Here is a 19,856-nt window from a genome sequence, read left to right as displayed (position 1 = left end):
CAGTCCAAAATGAAATTAGAGGATGGAGGGCTCCAGGAAGGATGTCTCCAAGAAAAAAGTGATGAACCTGGTATATCATCTACAGTTTTAAGGTACTTGGAGATTTAAATTTTACATAAAAAATAAGCTGGCAACTATGAATTTTGAGAAAAGCAAATATTTGTATGAGAAAGGAAATACAGTACATTATTTGACCCAGCTGTGAATAATATGAACAGTTCCAGTTTCTTATTTACTAAGCAGTAAATGCTGATTGGACCCAAAACAATTATTTAACAGAATATTAGTATATTAGGAGAGAGGACATAATAAAGAGGTGTAAGAGAATTAAACCCTTACCTATTATGGTAGAAAATCAATAGATAATGATAAAATCAATTAAGTCAAGAAATAATAATATCACCATTGACCTAGATATATAGAGATCCCTACACAAGGAATAGTCTAAATTTTTAAATGTATCTTTTATAAAAACAAACATTACATGAAACAGTATACCCCATATAGTAGGAAAATGTTCAGCCACAAGAAAAGCCAAATTACAATGTCTTAAATGGAAGTGTATTTTTTCTCATATAACAAGAAGTCTGGAGGTAGACAGATGTTGGCAATAATTCAGCAGTTTAACAATTTCGGGGCTACTGTCTCTGTACTCTTGGATATCCCCTCATGGTCATATAAATATTCCTCAAGGAGTGAGGAAGGATATAGGGACAATGTGCCATCTATCCCTTTCATCAGGAAAGCAAAAGTTTTCCCAGAAGTTCCCTCAGCATTTTCCCTATACATTTTTGATCAGAATTCACATGCCCAGTCTTAACTGCAAAGGGAGTTGGGAGAGAATTCAGCTTTTCTAATCTCTATAGAGGAGACATGCAGGTAGAAAAGGTCTGAGAATGGGTGATGATTTAGCTATCCAACAGTATCAGCCCAATCATGCAAACACCAAAGTGTGTGTGCATGCGTGTATGCACAGGCACCAACAATGTAACTTAGGCAGGTAACCACCTTGGCACCTGTTCTCTTACATCTGCCCTATTTTCTGCATTTTAAAACAGCATATCCTCTGCAGACATTTGAGTTTGTGGTTCAAATATACTTCAATTTAACTATTTAACTACTGATGGACATTTAGATTGTTTCTACATGTCTGCCATTAGAAACAATGCTGCAACAAAACACAGCCACTCCATTTTTCCTGACACACTCCACTAGCTTCTAAAACCACCTTTCTGTCTCTATTTGGCATCTATCTCTTTTACTGGTTCCCTTACCTCTGCTCGTTTCTTAAATCACTAATCTGTCTTTGGTCCTTTCTTCACTCTACATATTCTTTCAGGGCAACCTTATCTACTTTGATTGCATAAATTACTACCTTTATGATGATGACGCTGTCTCATGCCCAGATCTCACTTCTGAGTTTTAGACTCATAGATCCAACTGCCACTTTGAACTTTCTACTTAGACATTCCACAGGCACTTTCAAACTTAACTTGTCGCACTGATCTTTCCCACAAAACCTGAACTTTCTCCTTTATTCCCTATCTCGGTGAGTGAAACTCTGCTACCTCTTTAACACCTTATATTTCCCTCTCCATTTCTACTGTTATTGCTAAATCCAAGAAATCTCCTAAAAGACTAGTTTCATGGTCTCCTTAACCTACAGAGGTTTTCTGGCCAGGTATATCAAACACAAAATCTTCAATTTAACGTTAAAGATCTTCCAGTACCATTCATCCTCCTTCCCAACTTATCTTTATTCCTCCAGGAAGACTTTCTACTTGCGCAAAATGATCAGTTGTCATATATTATCTTGGGCCAATCACTAATCTTGGTAGGCATTACTTTTCTCAAGCCTTGCTTTCTTCATCAGTAATAAAATAAGTTTTTTTGAGCTTCCAAGTCCTGTTCAGTTTTAACATTCTGGATCTCTCCCTTTCCACCAACTTGGTAAAATGGCACCACCATACACCCATCTATTTTTGATTCTTTCCTTTCCCTAAACTTCCATCCCAAAGTACCATTGTTGCCTTCTCTAAAACATATCTGGAATTAATCTACTCCTCCCCATCTTTACTACCTCCAATCTAATCCAAGCCATCATCATTTTTTTGTCTTTTATACTTGCAGAAAACCTTCAAAGCTTGTTAGACCTTAAAAATGCAATGTAACTTTAATTGACCTCATCCTCTAAGTTTTATTTTAAACAATGCAATTTTTATTTTTTATTTTTAAAAAATTTTTTTCAACGTTTATTTATTTTTGGGACAGAGAGAGACAGAGCATGAACGGGGGAGGGCCAGAGAGAGAGGGAGACACAGAATCGGAAACAGGCTCCAGGCTCTGAGCCATCAGCCCAGAGCCTGACGCGGGGCTCGAACTCACAGACCGCGAGATCATGACCTGAGCTGAAGTCGGACGCTTAACCGACTGCGCCACCCAGGCGCCCCAACAATGCAATTTTTAAATATTGAGGTATAATTACATTATACATGCATTATATTAGTTAAAAGTATATGACATGATTTCATATTTGTATATACTGCAAAATGATCACCACAATAAGTCTAGTTAATGCTCATCACCATACATAGTTATAATTTTTTCCCTTTTTTCCTTATAATGAGGACTTTCAATATCTACCCTCTTAGCAACTTTCAAATATGCAGTACGCTAGTATTAACTATAGTCATCATGCTGGGCATGATATCCCCATGACTTATTTTTTTATAGCTGGAAGTCTGTACCATTTGACCACTTTCATCCATTTCGCTCCCCTGCCCTCCAGGAAGCACCAATCTGTTCTCTGTATCTATGACCTTGGTTGTTTTGTTTGTTTGTTGTGTTTTTTTAGATTCCACGTATAAGTGAGATCATATGGTATTTGTATTTCTCTGACTTATTTCACTTAGCATGACCCTCACAGTCATCTATGTTGTCACAAATGGTTAAGATTTAATACTTTTTTATGGTTGAATATTATACATATACTACATTTTCTTTGTCCATTCATCCACAGATGAATATATAGGTTGCTTCTATATGTTGGTTGCTTCTAGGTTGCTTCTATATGTTGGTTCATCACTTCTTATCTGAACTGCAAAAAAACTCCTAACTTATCTTCTGCCTCTTCTTTCATCCTTTTCCAGTTCATTCTCTACATAGCAACCAGGGTGAGTTTTTAAAAATATAAGTTGGATAATACATTCCCTTACTCCAAACGCTTCAATAGCTTCCTATTGTTCTTTGAATAAAATTCAAACTTCTTACCATGATCTATGTGGTTCTGCATCATCTGGTTCTTGTCCATTGCTCCAACCTCCATCTACAGACCATATACATGCCACACTCCCTTTATTCATCCATACTTTCTTGTTCAAAAACTCTTCCCCATTCCAATGCCTTTGCACCTGTTATTCCCTCTGTCTGCAATGTTCTCCCACTAACACTTCAAATAGTTAGCTTGTTCTCATTTTTTCAAGTCTCAGCTCAAATGTCATTTCATCAAAGATGCCCCCCCAACTATACTATTTAAAGTGGGTACCCCACCTCTTCAGTTATTAACACATCCTACTCTTTCTTTCATAGTAATTATAAATCCACAATTATTTTGCTTATTTACTTGTTTACTATTTCACTTCCCCACTAGGTTGTTAATTCCACAAGAGCAGGGACCATAAATGTCTTGATCACAGCTATACCCCTAGTTCTTGATATAGTACTGAATAAACAAATCTCTACTCTTTACTTCTTCAAAAAGCCTTTCTTGATTAACATCATCTAGATCTTTCTTTCAGAATCCCTTCAATACTTACACATTACATAGTTCGTAATTTACTTTCCCATTCCTTGACTATTGCTTAGGAAATTTACTTAGGTGGTTTATTTTTATGTTTATTGAAAAATTGGCTTTCCAAGAACTGTATTCTAGTTTCCTGAAGTCCTTCAAGATACACATTAGTAATTAGTTAGAAAGGTGCTACAGGCACTCTGGTGACCTTTGGACATAATTCTCCAGTCATCCTACTGACATGGATCTTGCTTTATGCTTTACCTCAACAAGGTACTACTAACCTAAGCAGTCCCTGGTTCTCTCCTGTTTCTGAAATGTGGCTGCTAAACCCTAACCAGGGTTTAGGCATCTAAACCTTAGCAGCAAGCTCAAATGTGCTGCCTTCACTATTATCAGGAGCTTCTGAAGGAAATGCACTCTGTGGGCAGTGTTGTATTCTGGGTAGAAATAGCTGAGGTTCCTCAATCTGGCACCCAATCTGCTTAAATATCTCTTCTTCTAATCAGGCTATAGAGTGGGAAGAAAAGTGAGGTGAGAGGAAGTAGATTATACTGCAGAATGCCACAAAATCATGTTTTGAGCAAGAACTTCTAAGGCCACTTTCTTAATCCCTTTACCTATACTGCACTGAAGCCAGACAGAATCAAACTAATGGAATTTTGTGGTCCACAGAATAGACCAGACCAGACAATAGGGTTGAAATTACATAAGTCTCTCCCATTTGTAGCTTTTATTCCCAGAAGAGAGACCCAAGGTTTCTAGCTAGCAATAGAACCACAACTAGAACCACTTTGAAAGTGGGGTCAGCAAATACAGTCCATAAGCCAAATCCAGTCTGATACCTATTTTTGTAAATAAAGGTTTATTGAAACACAATCAACCCCACTCATTTACTGTCTATGGATGCTTTTGCACTACAATAGCATTGTTGAGTAGTTGAGACAGAGACTGGACTAAAAAGCTGAAAACAGTTACTATCTGGTCCTTTATAGAAAAAGTTTGCCAACCCTTGCTTAGAATAGTATTTAAAATATATGCTTTATAGAATTAGACCTATAAATACGGAGAACAAACTGATGGTTGCCAGAGGGAAGGGGGTGGGAGAGGTGAGCAAAATGGGTGAAGGGGAGTGGGAGATACAGGCTTCCAGTTATACAATGAATATGTCATAGGAACAAAAGGCACAGCATAGGCAATATAGTCAATGATACTGTAATAGCATTGTATAGTGATGGATGATAGTTACATTTGTGGTGAGAATAGCATAACCTATAGAGAAGTTGAATCACTATGTTGTACACCTGAAACTAGTATAATGTTGTGTGTCAACTATATTTAAAAAATTAAAATTAGGGGCGCCTGCGTGGCTCAGTCAGTTAAATATCTGACTTCGGCCCAGGTCATGATCTCACGGTTTGTGAGTTCGAGCCCCATGTCAGTCTCTGTGCTGACAGCTTAGAGTCTGGAGCCTGCTTTGGATTCTGTGTCTCCCTCTCTCTCTTCCCCTCCCCCACTCATGCTCTGTCTCTCTCTAAAATAAACATTTAAAAAAAATTTTTTAAATAAAATAAAATTAATAAATTAAATTAATAAAGTGTTGAGAGAAAACTCCCACTAACCTCAAAATCTGTACCTGCCAAATTATCCTTCAAAAGTGAAGAAGTGAGGAGCCTGGGTGGCTCAGTCAGTTAAGCATCCGACTCTTGATTTCGGCTCAGGTCATGGTTTTGCAATTCTTGAGTTGGAGCCCCACATCAGGCTCTGCGCTGACAGTGCACTGCTTGGGATTCTCTCTCTCTCCCTCTTTCTCTGCCCCTCCCTGCTCTTGTTCACCTGTGCATTCTCTCTCTCTCTCTCAAAATAAACAAACAAACAAAAGTGAAAAATAAATAAAGGTATCTCAGAAAAGCAAAAATTAAGGGAATTTGTTGCCAGTGATGTGCCTTGCAAGAAATATTAGAGAAGTTTTTTAGAGAGAAGGAAAATGACATGTCAGAAGCTTGGATCTATATAAAGATAGGAAGAGTACTGTAAAAGCAATAAGTGAAACTAAAATAAGGCCTTTCCTTTTTTTTATTCTTAATTAAGGTAACAAATAACAGTTTTTTTCAAAATTATAATAGCAACAATATATTTTATTACATATGATTTTATACAATGCTTTTATATAGTAGATGCTGATATACTCTTATGTATAGGTGAAATGAAATTAATACTGGCAATGACACAAGAGATGGGAAAAGGAATTAGGATTATCTTGTTATTATAAAATGTTGGGGAAGGTCATGGAAAAGATATGATCACTGGGTTGACCCATGAGCTGGCACTGTACCATCCAAGGCTCTTACCCCCACCCCTATCCTTGGAATGTGAATTCCACTTGCCCTTCCCACTCCCAGAGGCTGCTCCAAGAACATAGACAGTGTTGAGGTAGAGATGTGTTGAGAACACCTTCACGGTATGTGTAAGTGAACCTAATCAAGGCCTCCCAATAAACTTTTAAGATTTGGTGGGCAGGTGCAAGAGTCTTCTTGTCTTACTGATGCCCAAGACAAGCCTCATATGTAAGTTCTTTTTGCTTATTAAACCTGCCACCTTCCAAAAAAATAAAAAATAAAAAATAAATAATAAAATACATACCTTGGAGTCAGACAAAGTTGAGTTCAAGTTAGTAAGCACTTTGTAGTGCATTGGTGAGGATTAAATGAGATGATCCATATGAACATTTAACACCACATCAGGTATAGAGTAAGTGCTCAAATGTTAGTAAGTATATATATATATGTATATACATATTTAAAATCCTCATGCTCAGCTTAAAATTGAAACTGATTACCATTCTTTTTTTTTCCCTAAAAGGGCATGTATTATCCTACTCCATTTAGTCCTCATTTAAAATTTGTGGATAAACATGGACTCCTGATTGACTCTCATTTCAAGCTGAATATACAGATCTATCAGGCCTTGGAAATCTAAAAGAGCACTAGTATCTGTGCCTTCTCTTCTTTGTTTACTCATTGCATATATAACATGTGACCCATTCTACCCCCATGGGAACATAGACAAGTTGTCTGTGGGTTTACATTTATTCAAAAACTCATGGGGACTGGAGCGCCTGGGTGGCTCAGTTGGTTGAGCATTCAACTCTTGATTTTGGCTCAGGTCGTGATCCCAGGGTCACAGGTTTGAGCCCCACATCAGGCTCTGCACTGAGCACGGAGCCTGCTTAAGAGTCTCTTTTTCTCTCTCTGCCTCTCTCCCCTGCTCTTGCTTCCTTCTTCTCTAAAATAAACAACAACAACAACAACAACTATAACAACAACAACAAATGGGGCTCTGTCTAAGGTAGGCCATTATGTTGCTCCAGACCTTCTGTGTAGCTCACGGACACGTTATTTCAAAGAGAAGATCCCTATTCCTGATTGTTATCTGCTTTGTGGATTAGTCTGAGCAGTTTCTCAGGTGCCCATGGCAGGCTGCATTTTTGTTAGGAAGGATTCACACAGGCAGGGACTGGACCAGATAAACTGTAAAGTTCTTGCTCTGAGGTTCTATAGGGCACACTCTGGCAGCCTCCTCTCCATAACATCTTGTAGTCAGTTGACTCACTATGAAATGATGACACTGTAATCAGATGTTGATCTCCATTACTATTGCCACACTGAGCCAAAGTAATCACTTCTTCCATGAACTCCTCTAGTGCTTATAGACTATAACACCTTGGCAACAAGCATAGGCTTCCTGATGGTGTTATTTGTCTTCTCATGGAGCTGTCTACTCAACAACTACACCTGATTCCTGATTAACTAAGAGATAACCCAAACTTAACTCATTCAAAAATCAAATTCCTGATTCCTAATCCATATCCCTAATCTACTCTTCCTGTAGTCTTAGCCATTTCAGTAAATGGCAACTTTATTCTTCCAACTGCTAGATCAAAAACCTTAAGGTCATTCTTGACTACTTTCTTTCAGATCTCTAATCCAATCTATCAACTAAACTTGTCAGTTCTATCTTCAAGAACCTGATCTTTCCTTGTCCCTTTCACTGCTTTCTCACTGCTCTGAGCCACCTTCATCTTTCGCCTGGATTACTAGATAACAAACTCCTAATCAGTCACCCTGCTTCTACTCTTGCCCATCATCAGCCTAATCTACACAGTAGTCTGAGAAATCTTTTTATAAAATAAGTCATGTCATGTCACCCCTCTGTACAAAGTCTTCTACTGGTTTCCCATATCAGATTAAAAGCCAAATAAATCTACAATGACCTATAAGGTCCTGAGTAGTTTGGTCTCCCACTATTTCTCTGATGTTATCTCCTATCACCCTCCCACTTTCTCATTTTGCTCTGACCGCAATGATTTTCTTATAGTTTTTCAGTCACATCAAGCATACTGACACTTCAGGCCTCTGTACTTTCTATTCCTTCTGCCTAAAACATTCCTTCCCAAGATATTTTGCTCTCTGATTTCCTTCAATATCTTCTACAATGTAATCTTATCGGAGAGGCCTTACCTGACCACCTTGTATAAAGTACAAGGTTCCACTCCACCCTACCCTGGCCATTGTACTCTCTATTCCCCTTACCCTGGTTTATTTTCTCCATAGCACTTATTGCTACTTGATATATTACACATTTACTTGTTTTAAATTAATTTATCCTGTCCTTCCCCTGATTTATAAACTTCTTGTAGAAAGAAACTGCTATCTTCTTTGTGGTCTGAGCACCTAGTACTGTGTCCTGAACACAGCAAGTGTTCAAATAATGTTTGCTATAATTGGATACAATCATAGCTCTGACTCTTCAGTTTGCACCAGATCCTGGTGTTATACTGGTATTTCATGCTTCTCTTCTAAGGCTCCAAAAGTTCTCTGATTCAAAATATATACCAGTAGGGATGTCTAATGGCATTCTGTGATCAGGTAGATCAGATGCTCAGAGTATAGGACTAGTGATTTCATGGTCAGGTGGCTTTGCTGTGTTCTACCATCCTTACTGCAGCCTTCATTCCTAATTCTAGTGAGTTTTTCTAAAGCATTTGGCTATAAGTAGATTCAATCATAGATGGGAAAGAAAAACTCTTTCTATTGCTGGAAAACTAAAGATATAACCTGATGGTCAATAATATTATCATGTAGGAAAGACAGCTATTTGACAGCATTGTTTTTAAAAATTAAAAAGTCCTGGAGCACCTGGGTGGCTCAGTTGGTTAAGCATCCAACTCTTGATTTTGGCTCAGGTCATGATCTCATCACCATGAGATCGAGCACTGCATTGGGATTTGCAATGTCAGTGCAAAACCTGCTTGGGATTCTCTCTTTCTCTCTCTCTCTCTGCCCCTCCCCAACACACACTTGCACTCTAGATCTCTCTCTCTCTCCCTCTTTCTCAAAATTAAACAAACACTTTTTAAAAATAAAAAGTCCTTACCTCAATGAAAAGAACATTTATGAAACTGGTAGCTAAGACAAAAGAAATTACAAGAGGCAAAATTCCAAGAGTAGAAATTTTTTTCTCCAACTTCATCAACTTAAAAAAAAATAAAATAAAATATTACTCATTCATATCTTTGATTTTGGTTCTTAATCTAATACAGAAAAAAAATCACAAAATGAAAGGATAAACAAAATAAGGTAACCAGACATAAGAAGTAAGATTATATCCACAGCAGACTCTGTCGCAGCCAACTACACATAAACAGGAATAGGACAAAGGCACTTCCCTGGGTCCAAGAGAACAAGACCACATTTTATTGCCTACAGGTGCTCTTTGCCAAACCAAAAAAAAAAAAAAAAAAAAAAAAAAGAAAGTTGGCAGGCTGGTATCAAATAGTGAATATTTCAGAAACAGCATGTTAAAAGGTAGATAATTCATAAAACCCAACAGTATAATTCTAATATAGGTCACTAGGGTGAGGAAAACAAACCACAATCTCCTCACTGGCACAAACCCAAGTCAATTCAAACTAAGTTGTCCTGGGGCACCTGGTTGTTCAGTCAGTTAAGCGTCTGACTTTGACTCAGGTCATGATCTCACTGTCTGTGAGTTTAAGCCCTGTGTCAAGCTCTGCGCTGACAGCTCAGAGCCTGGAGCCTGTTTCAGATTTTGTGTCTCCCTCTCTCTCTGCCCCTCCCCTACTTACACACGCTCTCTCTGTCTCTCTCTTAAAAATAAACATTAAGGGGCACCTGGGTGGCTCAGTTGGTTGGGCGGCCGACTTCAGCTCGGGTCATGATCTTGCAGTCCATGAGTTCGAGCCCCGCGTCAGGCTCTGTGCTGACAGCTCAGAGCCTGGAGCCTGTTCCAGATTCTGTGTCTCCCTCTCTCTGACCCTCCCCCGTTCATGCTCTGTCTCTCTCTGTCTCAAAAATAAATAAACGTTAAAAAAATTTAAAAAAAATAAACATTAAAAATTAAAAGAAGAAATCTCAAACTAAATTGTCCTCTATTTCTGTACCATCAACAACAAAAACCTAATTTTTTCTTTCCCCCATCTCCCTCTTTTTCTCGTTCCTCTTCTATTGGGTTTGTACCACAGACCTATCAATTAGTTTGGGCTCAAATTTTCACTTCGGTGAAAGAAAATTCAATCATTGTCTACACTACCAGACACAGGCATAAAGTGAAGTGATAGGGTACTTGTAAGGTTATTTCTTAGATTGTACTGAGGCAGCAACATCATAGCTTTTCTTTCCCTACCCCAATCTGCCTTGGTTTCTGTGACCTGTTCCTAGCTCTTCTGTGTAATCATTTTCACATTAAGAGTGTGAGAACAGTGAGAGAGGGATATCAAATCCATGGCAATGGATTTCTCTCTTTTTCAGAGAAAAAGTGTGAATCCTAATTCAAGGTCTCACAGTAAACTGCTATGCATCATATCCGTGGCAATAACTTGCTTCTTGAGGATGTGTCCTCCTTCCAACTGACTGCCTATGTTTTATGCTATCAGCTCCTATGTGACTCCAGTGACACAGACTGGAGTCAGAAAAGCAGACAGAATTCTTCCTGCACAGGATGAAGTAATACAAGGAATGCTAAGCAGGATAGAGTGGTAGTTCCTCAGGGCTAGGGAACTCCGACAGCCCAGGACAACCAAATGTCAATCATTTCTTATATCCAGCATAAGGGCAAGAAAAACATTCCACATTTTACTTCTTTTCTTAAATACTTCCCTCTTTATTGGTTCCTGAAGCTTTTAGGAACTAGGATTATTTTGGCCTAAAGGTAAGATTTAGACCTGGTTTGCTACATGAATCTAGACCACTTTAAAGTGAAAGAAGGGAAGACAGAGAGTTATCTTTTTTCCAGGAATGCATTTCAGTCACTCATGATTCTGAGTGAGTATGAATTAGGTTGACTATCCTGTAACATACCTTGGAAAAAATCAGAGAAAAATAACTGGATAGCCTTTCCCTGCTCAAAAATAACTAAAATTATTCTCTATCATAATGGGGGAGGGCAAATCTGATATTGGAATCTGTGTGTCATTAGTCATGGTTAAAAAAAAAAAAAAAGGAAGTGGATTCAGAAGCTCTAACTTCCATACTATCTAGGGCTTGCAATGGCAATTTCAGTGAGCCAGGCTGACACCTTTCTTTCTCTGCCAAATATCATACCAAATTAATGCCAAATTAAATATTCCAGAATCTCAAAAAATACTGAAAAAATTATACAGACCACCTACCTCATTTAAAAGACATTTAATTAATGCTTCATAACCTATTGCCCAGATAATACCGTGATTGTGAAATTCAAGAAAACAAGTAAACTACAAGAAAACTCCAGATAAAACTGCAAACCTAAACATATATTTGGCCCAGTTCCACTACAGTGACTGAAGGATGAGAGTCAAGCACAGTTCTTTAAACTAGCAATCCTGAACCATCCACCCCCCCCTCCTAGAGAGGACAGCATGGTCTTTGAACCCAGACCTCCTGTCCTGGAGTTTCTCCTTCTTAAGGCAAAGAACGACCCTGCTAGAAAAAAAGCCTGCGCCAGCTCCAGCTCCACACGTTAGCTGGCCAGCGAGATGGAGCAGCCTGGCTGCCTGTATCCACTCTTTGGAGGTAGAGGTGGATGAGAATGATGAAGAGATGTCTGCGGTTCAAGAAACCTTCACATTCGACCCTTTTTCTCTCTCCCTCCTCAGAAGAAGGTCAAGGTAGATAAGCCCAAAATCAAACGGAGAAGTAGACTTGGCAAAGGGGGAAATGGATGTAACAAAATCATCTGGGTATGGTGACTGCCAAGAAACCCCCCTTCCCACTTCTTCCTCTTCTTCCCACACCCATTAAGGAGTCACCTCTGTCTGGGTCACTGGACTGGCCAGGCAGCCCGGCCAAGCGAGGCTCAAGCCCCATGCAATCGAATTCGGTACTACGAATGAGAATAACGGGAAGGAAAGGCGACCAGAGGGCCAGAAGGCAGGGCAGGGTCTCCTACTCTAGAGAGAGGCACGAAGCGGAAGGCAGCGCGAGCTAGAAAAGACAGCTACGACGGAATCCCGACAGAAAGCGAAGCAGGGAGATGCTGGATGGACAGGAATCCGAGCCAGCGAGAGCGAGACAGCGGACAGCGGCGGGCGGAGGCGGGGGCGGAGGCCGGGCGGGTGACTCAGTGAAAGCGGCCAAGGGCGGGCCCGGGGAGACCGCACGGCGCGACGGTGACCGGTCGCCGCGTGCGGGCATCCCCAGGTGGCGCGGCTGCGGGGGGCTCACCGTGTCCTTGGACGAGCCCAGCTTCTTGAGGCCGTCCAAGGGCAGCAGGTCGGCGGAGTCCTTATGAATGAACTGCACGGCTTGCTTCATCCGGCGCTGCTGCCGCAGCGACGCGGCCTCCCGCATGTCCGTTTCCTTGCGGCCGCCCTCGCTGAGAAGCCCTGAGTAAAACATCGCTGAGGCGCCCGCGGCCCGGCGTCCGCGTCGCTCTCCTCTCCCCAGCAGCCCTCAGCCTCGAGCTCCTCCAGCGCCGCGAGAGGCGCGCGCCGAGAGTTTTATAGCCGAGCGTGACGTCACGGGGAGCAGCCAGTGCGCGCGCGAGGGGCGGGGCCAGCGGAGCGCCCCCGCCCTGCTCACGGCTCCCCAGCGTCCGCGGGCCGCTGCGGGTCTCTGAGGCACCTCGTTGAAGGGAAGGACCGGCGACAAGGGGTGACGCTGGCTGAACTGACTCAGAGTGCCGAGGCTCTACCACGGCCGCTTTATCCCACCGCCCTCTCCTGTTGCGGGTGCCCCGCATTCCCTGGACCGGGATAGGGTGTGGGGGCCCCTTGGTGGAGCAGCCTCTCCCACCCCAGCCGCCGTAGCACCCGACTGCCGCTCACCTGGCCACGCCGTGGCGGACCCCGGGATCACCGCCAGCTGAGCCATACTCCAAGTCCCTCCGTCCGCGCCGCTGCTCGGCTTTGCAAATTCCCACCTCCGCGCCCCCTCCAGGAACCCCAACGTCCACAGCGCACTTCAGAGTTGGGATGGCTCAGGATTTCTGCAACTTCAGGTCGGTCCCCACCCACCAGGCCACGTGACTGGGGAGGGGGCAGCCCCTGCAGGCTGGCTGGAGCCGGCTTTCCGGGGACATCTCCCCCACCCCCTACTCCACCTCCTGGCACCCTCTGTCCATGTACCCGCATCCGCACTTGCGAGCCGGGGGGCGCAGGGCTGGCTGGAATCCTGAGAGTCAGCCTAGGGCTGAGGAGTGGCAATGGCTCTTGCCTCCGCGCTACTGCACAGGAGTGCATGGTGCCCCACACCTGCTCTTCGGAACACCGGGGAGAAAAGCACCCCTAGGGCTTACCGTCGGAGGGTCTTTCACTCTCCAGCATGCTTCCGAGAGCAATCGGAACTCGGTGTTCTTTGTGAGTCCTTGATACTCTCAAGACATTCTAAAGAGCCTTTCAGGCATCTGGCTTCTGGCCTCTACCTTGCGACTTAAGACAAACCACACTTCCACCCTAGAAACCACCGCCACTACCCTCTCCCACCTTGTCTGACAGGAGCAGATACGAAGCAGAAAGATCAGCTCTACGAAGAGAACCAACAAAAGTAACAATAACGACATTAACTGAGCTTTTACTGTGTGTCAGGTGCTGGCATAAATACTTAAAATGCGGTATTTCATGAAATCCTGGTAACAGCTTATGACATAGTATTACCTATTATTCCCATTTTACAGGCAAATGCCGGAGACCTCTTAACTGCTCTCCTGAATGTTCTTTGATTCTCTTCTAATCCATTGTTCTTTGCTGCCAGAGTAAACCTTTCAAACTACAAGTGTGTTAATCTCACCTCTCTGTTTAAAGCACCACAAAAAACTGTCTATTGCTCTTAAGACCCACATTCTTGCATGGTCTGTCCCCACTTGGGTCTCCAATCTGCACTTCTTCTGCCTCCTGAGCCTTCTTCCCGTTCCTTGGAGGAGCCATTCTCCTTGCCACATGGCCTACCCTTGAATATCCTGTTCTCTCTGCATGGAATGTCCCTTCTACCCTGTTCAGTAAACAGACCTCAGCTCCATTATCATTTCTTTAGGAAAACCTTCTCTCAATTCCCAGAGTGGGTGAATTTTCCCTAATTATATGCTCTACATCTCTCCTGGACTTTTCTTGTGTGTCTATGTGGTAGTAGTGGGCATCTTATTGGTTGTTTGATTAACATTTATCTTCTTTACTAACTGTAAGCTCTAAGAAGGCAACTGAGTCTATTTTTTTTTGCTTACCATTAAATCCCTAGCACAGCACATACAAGGTGCTCAATAAATACTAGTGTAAGTATGGCAAGAAGTTAAGGTCTTGCCCAAGGAAGGTAAGTGGCACAGCTGGGAAAGACTGCCCCCAGAACATGTGCTGGACTTCCCAGACCTGGAAGGACTGGGTTTCAACTCATGAACCTGCTTCTTACCTTCCATTCCTGTCTTCAACACTTGTCCTAGATTCACAGCTCACAGCCTGCTTGTGGGAAAAGAAATCCAGAAGTCCGGAAGGCTACTCACCTGGCTTCAAGAAAGCCCCTGCCCCCTAGCCCCATTCATTAAGGGCAGGATCTCTTGGAGGGAGGGGCAAAAAGGAGGTGGGATTGCAGCTCACCTTCCAGTCCTTTGGTATGCTTCCAGCAGTGAACAACAGTGGCTGCCCTGGCCCCTTCTGTCCTGTTGCCTGGATTCCTGCCTGGTCACTCCTCCAGGCATGAATCACCCAGGGAACAGTGAAAGACAGCCTTGCCTTGTCTCTCTAGGACAGGTACCTCTGACTGGGCAATGCATCAAGGCAGGTCCAACAGTGAGGGCCCCTGGGGCTTAAGCTGGGACAGCTACTTTCCTCTGGGAGGAAGCCAGGCAGGCAGATTCCAGGTACCACTCCTTAGGCAACTAACTCAGTCTTGCAGCCCTTTTGCTGAGGATGGCCCAGTGGAAGTAAGGGGCTCCTTTTATAGCAAGATTCCCTGCTCCCCCTCTGGGAACACCAGGAAGCTGAATGTCTCTGATTGAACTGGAATTTGTCCATATCAAGTGTTGCTGAAAACTAAACAGGACTTTGGCTGGAGCTAGGGATCTTTTTATGAATGCAGAGCTCTTTGCTATAATGGGATTTGTGTTCTGCAATTGGATCTGTGGCCAAACCACAATTGGTCCCCTTATCTCTTAGAGATCATCCTCAGCCAGACTGATAGCATCACTTCACTTAAGCATGGGTCAGTGTAGTGAGGCTAGCCTGCACATACACTGAGTTTCTGCAAACTGCAGCCTGGCTGCTCTGTTTGAGGAGTATCATCCCTGGTGAGTTTATCCAGTTTTCCCAAATGACTATGAGAAAGTCACTTCCTGCCTCTAAGCCTCAGTTTCCTTATCTGTAAGGTGAGTACAGTAAGATTGCATATAAAATTAATCTTTGTGAACTCTGGAGGGCTTTACCGACAGAAAAGATCATTAATTCTCCATATAGCCAACCTTCCCTGCCCTATTGGCCCATCTTGGAAGCAGTATAATGTAATTCTTAAAAACAACTAGGCTTGAGGGGCACCTGGGTGGCTCAGTCGGTTGAGCGTCCTACTTTAGCTCAGGTCATGATCGTATACAGTTCGTGGGTTCAAGCCCCGCATTGGGCTCTGTGCTCACAGCTTGGAGCCTGGAGCCTGCTTTGGATTCTGTATCTCCCTCTCTCTCTCTTTGCCCCTCCCCTGCTCATGCTCTATCTCTCTCACTCTCAAAAATAAATAAACATTACAAAAAATTTTAAAAACAACTAGGCTTGAATCCCTGCTCTGCCACTTACCAGCTATATGACTAGTAAGTTACTTCACCACTGTGTTTTAGTTCCTCATCTAGAAAGCAATGCCAGTAACATCTCTGTCTCAGGGCTGCTGTGAGGATTAAATAAAATAATACACATAACACATTTTGGCACAGAGTAAAGGCTCAGCAGAAGGTAGCTACCATAGTTGTCACTTGAGACAGACTCAGGAAAACCCATAGGTTGCTAAGTCTCAGAGTGGGCCCTGACCTATGCCTGCTCCAAGCCTTTCTATAAAGCTCCAGGCAATGCAATTTGGACCTGCGCATCTTATACCTTCTCTGGAGCCAAGGCCTCCTGAGGCAGGGGCTGGCCAGCTCTCTTCCTGTCCATGGTGCCTCTGGATTCTGAATTTACCATTCATATGGTTCTGTACTAAAGTTCCCTGCATCTTGCCTTGGCTATTGTAGAGGATTAGTCCTTGAAAAGTGTATTAGACAAATTGATGCTGTTTCAATCAGGATTTTATTTGTGTTGTTCTTATTATAAGTGACAGAAGCCCTACTGAAAATTTCTTAAACAAAAGTGTAAACCTTTGGGTCGTCTTATTTAAAAGTGCAGGGACTTCAGGCATGGCTGGATCCAAGGGTTCAAATGACATTACCACTCTAGGCACTGAGATGATGCCACCGTAGGCAGGCTCTCCCTGTCTTGTGACTGTCAGCAGCTCCCAGTTTATAATCTGTTCTCCCAGCACCCCTCCTTTGAGTCTTCAGCTAATAGGAAGACCTTTGAGAATGGGGTATAGAAAGAGTGCTGGGGCCAGGAGACCAGAAGAGTAAATGAGAAGAGTAGAGGAGAAAGTGGATATTTCTAAAGAGTTTTTATCCCCCTCTTTCCCACCTAGGCATATTTTGCTCTGACTTTGCCCTTGGGCACCCCTGGAAGTAATGGCCACTGCCCAGAACCCCCTTTGCTCACCACCCCCATCCTTATAGCTGCAGAGTCTGCTTTCTCCTCTGGTGCCCTCCACCCCACCCCAACTCCCTCTGTCAGGAAGATTCTTCAAACACCTGTCCACTGCAGGTACCATATGTGTGCCAGGATCTCTGGCTACACAGAACCCATGACTTGGCACACAGCCCCAAAGATTATGTCTACTTTGGCAGGTTAAAGCAAAGATGAGATATTTCTGTCTTCTTCCTTCGGAGTGATTCCCAGCATCACCGTAGCCTCATAGAAACAGGACTGATGGCAGCCCTGCTGGTGTTTTCCAAAGTTGGCTAGGTCTTTTGGATTCATTCCTGTTAGCAATGATTTTGTTTCATTTCCTGGGATAAGGACAGGCTGTGACCTCAAATCAGACAGCAAAGAGGAGAGAAGGAGGGAGAAAAAAATCTCAGTATCTGAAGCAAGAGTTTCTGGGGGAAAGAGGGGAATCTAGGCTTGGCTCCAAATCTGGCTCTGCCTCCTGCTCACTGTGGAACCTTGGCCAAATTACTGCAGCTCTCTGAGCCTCAGTTTACCCATCTGACAGGGCTCTGAGTGGTTTAAATAAAATAACATGTAAAGCACAGGGCCTGGCACAAAGTGAGCCCCCAATAAATATGAGTCCTCTTTCCCTCTCATTCCCTCTCCAGGACTGCAGAGAACTTGGAGAAAGATCAGCCCTCCAGAGGCCAGTAGAGAGCTCTTCAGTCTGGAAACAGACCTCTGAAGATGGCAAGCCTCTCAGAATGCAGCCTAGGCCTGACCTGCCTGCTCCCAGCTGAAGGCAAGAAAGCTGCAGGGCAGCTCACTCTGGTTACCTCTGCCTGCCTCAGGCACACAGAGGCTCTACTGCTTTCCCCACAGTAGCTAAAAAAATTCCTTGGGTGTGACAGCGAGAGGCCAGTGGCCCTTGCTGAGCAAGTCCAAGGCCAAATGGGGCAAATAGTATAGGAGACACAAAGCGCCCTATGGAACATGTATAGGCACTTGGGTGTGCAGACATCTACACACCACACACACACACTCATACAAAATTTACTCTGACCTATTTTCACACAGCTCTGCACGGCCCATAGAGAAAAGTCATTTGTGGTTATTTGTAAATGATTTCAAACTTACAAAAAGTTGCAAAAATGAAAACAGTCTAAAGAACAGCTCTATATCCTTTAACCAGATTATTAACATTTTACTCCATTTGCTGTATCATTTGCTTTTCCCAACACACATAACACACTTTTTTTTCTGAACCACTTGAGTATGAGTTACCTATATCATCACCCTTTATCACTAATATTTCATTGTGTATTTTCTAAGAATAGGGATTTTTCTCTTATGTAACCACAGTATAGATATAAACTTCTTGAATTTACATGGATATAACATTTTTATCTAACCTACTGTTCATATTCCAGTTTTATCCATTGATCCAATAATGTTCTTTGTGACATATTCCTCCAATATAGGACCCAGGCTAGGATCAGGTATTGTATTTGGTTGCTGTGTTTCTTTAGCCTCCTTTCGTCTGGAATAGTTCCAAAGCTTTGTCTTTTATGACACTGACATTTTTGAAGAATTCAGTCTTCCATATTATAGAAAAAAATTATTTTACAGAGATATATAACCTTTTGAGGAACAGACTTTTCCAAAGTGGCTACACTATTTTACATCCCTGCCAGCAGTGTATGAGAATTCCAATGTCTCCACATCCTCAACAACACTTGTTATTATCTGACCCTTTAATTGTAGCTATCTTAGTGGGTGTGAGATCGTGTCTCATTGTGGTTTTGATTTGCATTCCCCTAATGGCTGATGATGGCAAACATCTTTTCATGTGCTTATTGGCCATTTATTTATCTTCTTTAGAAAATTATCTGTTCAGATACTTTGCTCATTTTTGTTATTTGCCTTTTTATGATTGAGCTGTAAGAGTTCTTTATGTATTCTAGCTACAAGACCCTTGTTAGATATATGATTTGTAAACATTTTTCCCCATTCTATGAGTTGCCTTTTCACTTTCTTGATGGTATTTTTTAAAATGCAAAAGTTTTAAATTTCATTGGTGTACAAGTTGTTTTTCAACTCCTCTCCCTTTTTAAAAATGGAGTATTCTTCATTTTGTTTGTATCTGAAATTTCTTTGTATTGACATTGAGGCTTTGCATTCTTGGCCTGAATACTGTATAGGTGATGGTATGTTCTTTCAGGGGATGTGGAGCCATGTGACTTGCTTATGCCTTTTACTGGAGATGATAATTCTGAACATCTTATCAAGGTATTGCCTGATTTCTCTTCTGTATAATTACTAGAATTTTTTTGTCCCCCATTCATGACTTTTTAAAAGATGAAATGTTCTCTTTTCCAGGTTGTCTATACTCCATCAGCACATTTGAGTTCGGTGCTCTCCCAGGCACGTGTTGCGTGGTGGTCACACCCACGTTGGCCAGGCCTGTGTCCTCATGTCTCATCAGGGACTTTGTCCTGCTGATCGTGAGGGCTCAGATTCCTCACTCTTTTCTTTTGGGCCCCGAGTTCACATCCTGGCCTAGTGAGTCTCTTTGTAGGCTTGATTTGCCTACAATCCTGATTACTGCCTCTCTGGAGTTAGAAGTTGGACTTTGCCATGTTGGTAACATCAAATTTGAGATAGACATTTCTGGAGAATGTGTTATCCTGGACTCAGCAAGATGTACTGACGTCCTCACACATCAGGGGCTGAAGACTGGAAGTAAGGAAAGATGAAGGACAGACAGGCCTCTGTGCGGTGTGCTGTTCCTGACCTGAGAGCAGTCTGAGGAGATTGGACAAGGCCGTTTCACTTTCCCTGCTCAGGAAGATAAGGGTTTTCAGAGGT

At 42.6% G+C, this 19,856-nt stretch overlaps 1 protein-coding gene and 1 long non-coding RNA gene across 2 annotated transcripts in view; one reads left to right on the top strand and one right to left on the bottom strand.

The window, feature by feature from the left end:
• The window catches only part of NRIP3 (nuclear receptor interacting protein 3), a 24,995-nt gene extending 12,119 nt beyond the window's left edge, over nt 1–12,876 (bottom strand). Inside the window, exon 1 of the mRNA XM_027073190.2 lies at nt 12,514–12,876. Coding sequence (XP_026928991.1) covers nt 12,514–12,687 — 174 coding nt within the window. The 5' untranslated portion in view covers nt 12,688–12,876. The remainder of the gene's footprint in view (nt 1–12,513) is intronic.
• LOC128311830 (uncharacterized) lies at nt 12,833–19,856 on the top strand. The gene is made up of 3 exons (XR_008290472.1): nt 12,833–13,288; nt 17,657–19,277; nt 19,368–19,856. It is a non-coding gene; the product is annotated as an uncharacterized LOC128311830 (long non-coding RNA).

The sequence above is a fragment of the Acinonyx jubatus genome, chromosome D1 (assembly GCF_027475565.1).
Source record: "Acinonyx jubatus isolate Ajub_Pintada_27869175 chromosome D1, VMU_Ajub_asm_v1.0, whole genome shotgun sequence".
Lineage (NCBI taxonomy): Eukaryota > Metazoa > Chordata > Mammalia > Carnivora > Felidae > Acinonyx > Acinonyx jubatus.
The sequence above is the reverse complement of the archived record's forward strand: the minus strand, read 5'-3'. Positions and strand labels throughout refer to the sequence as shown.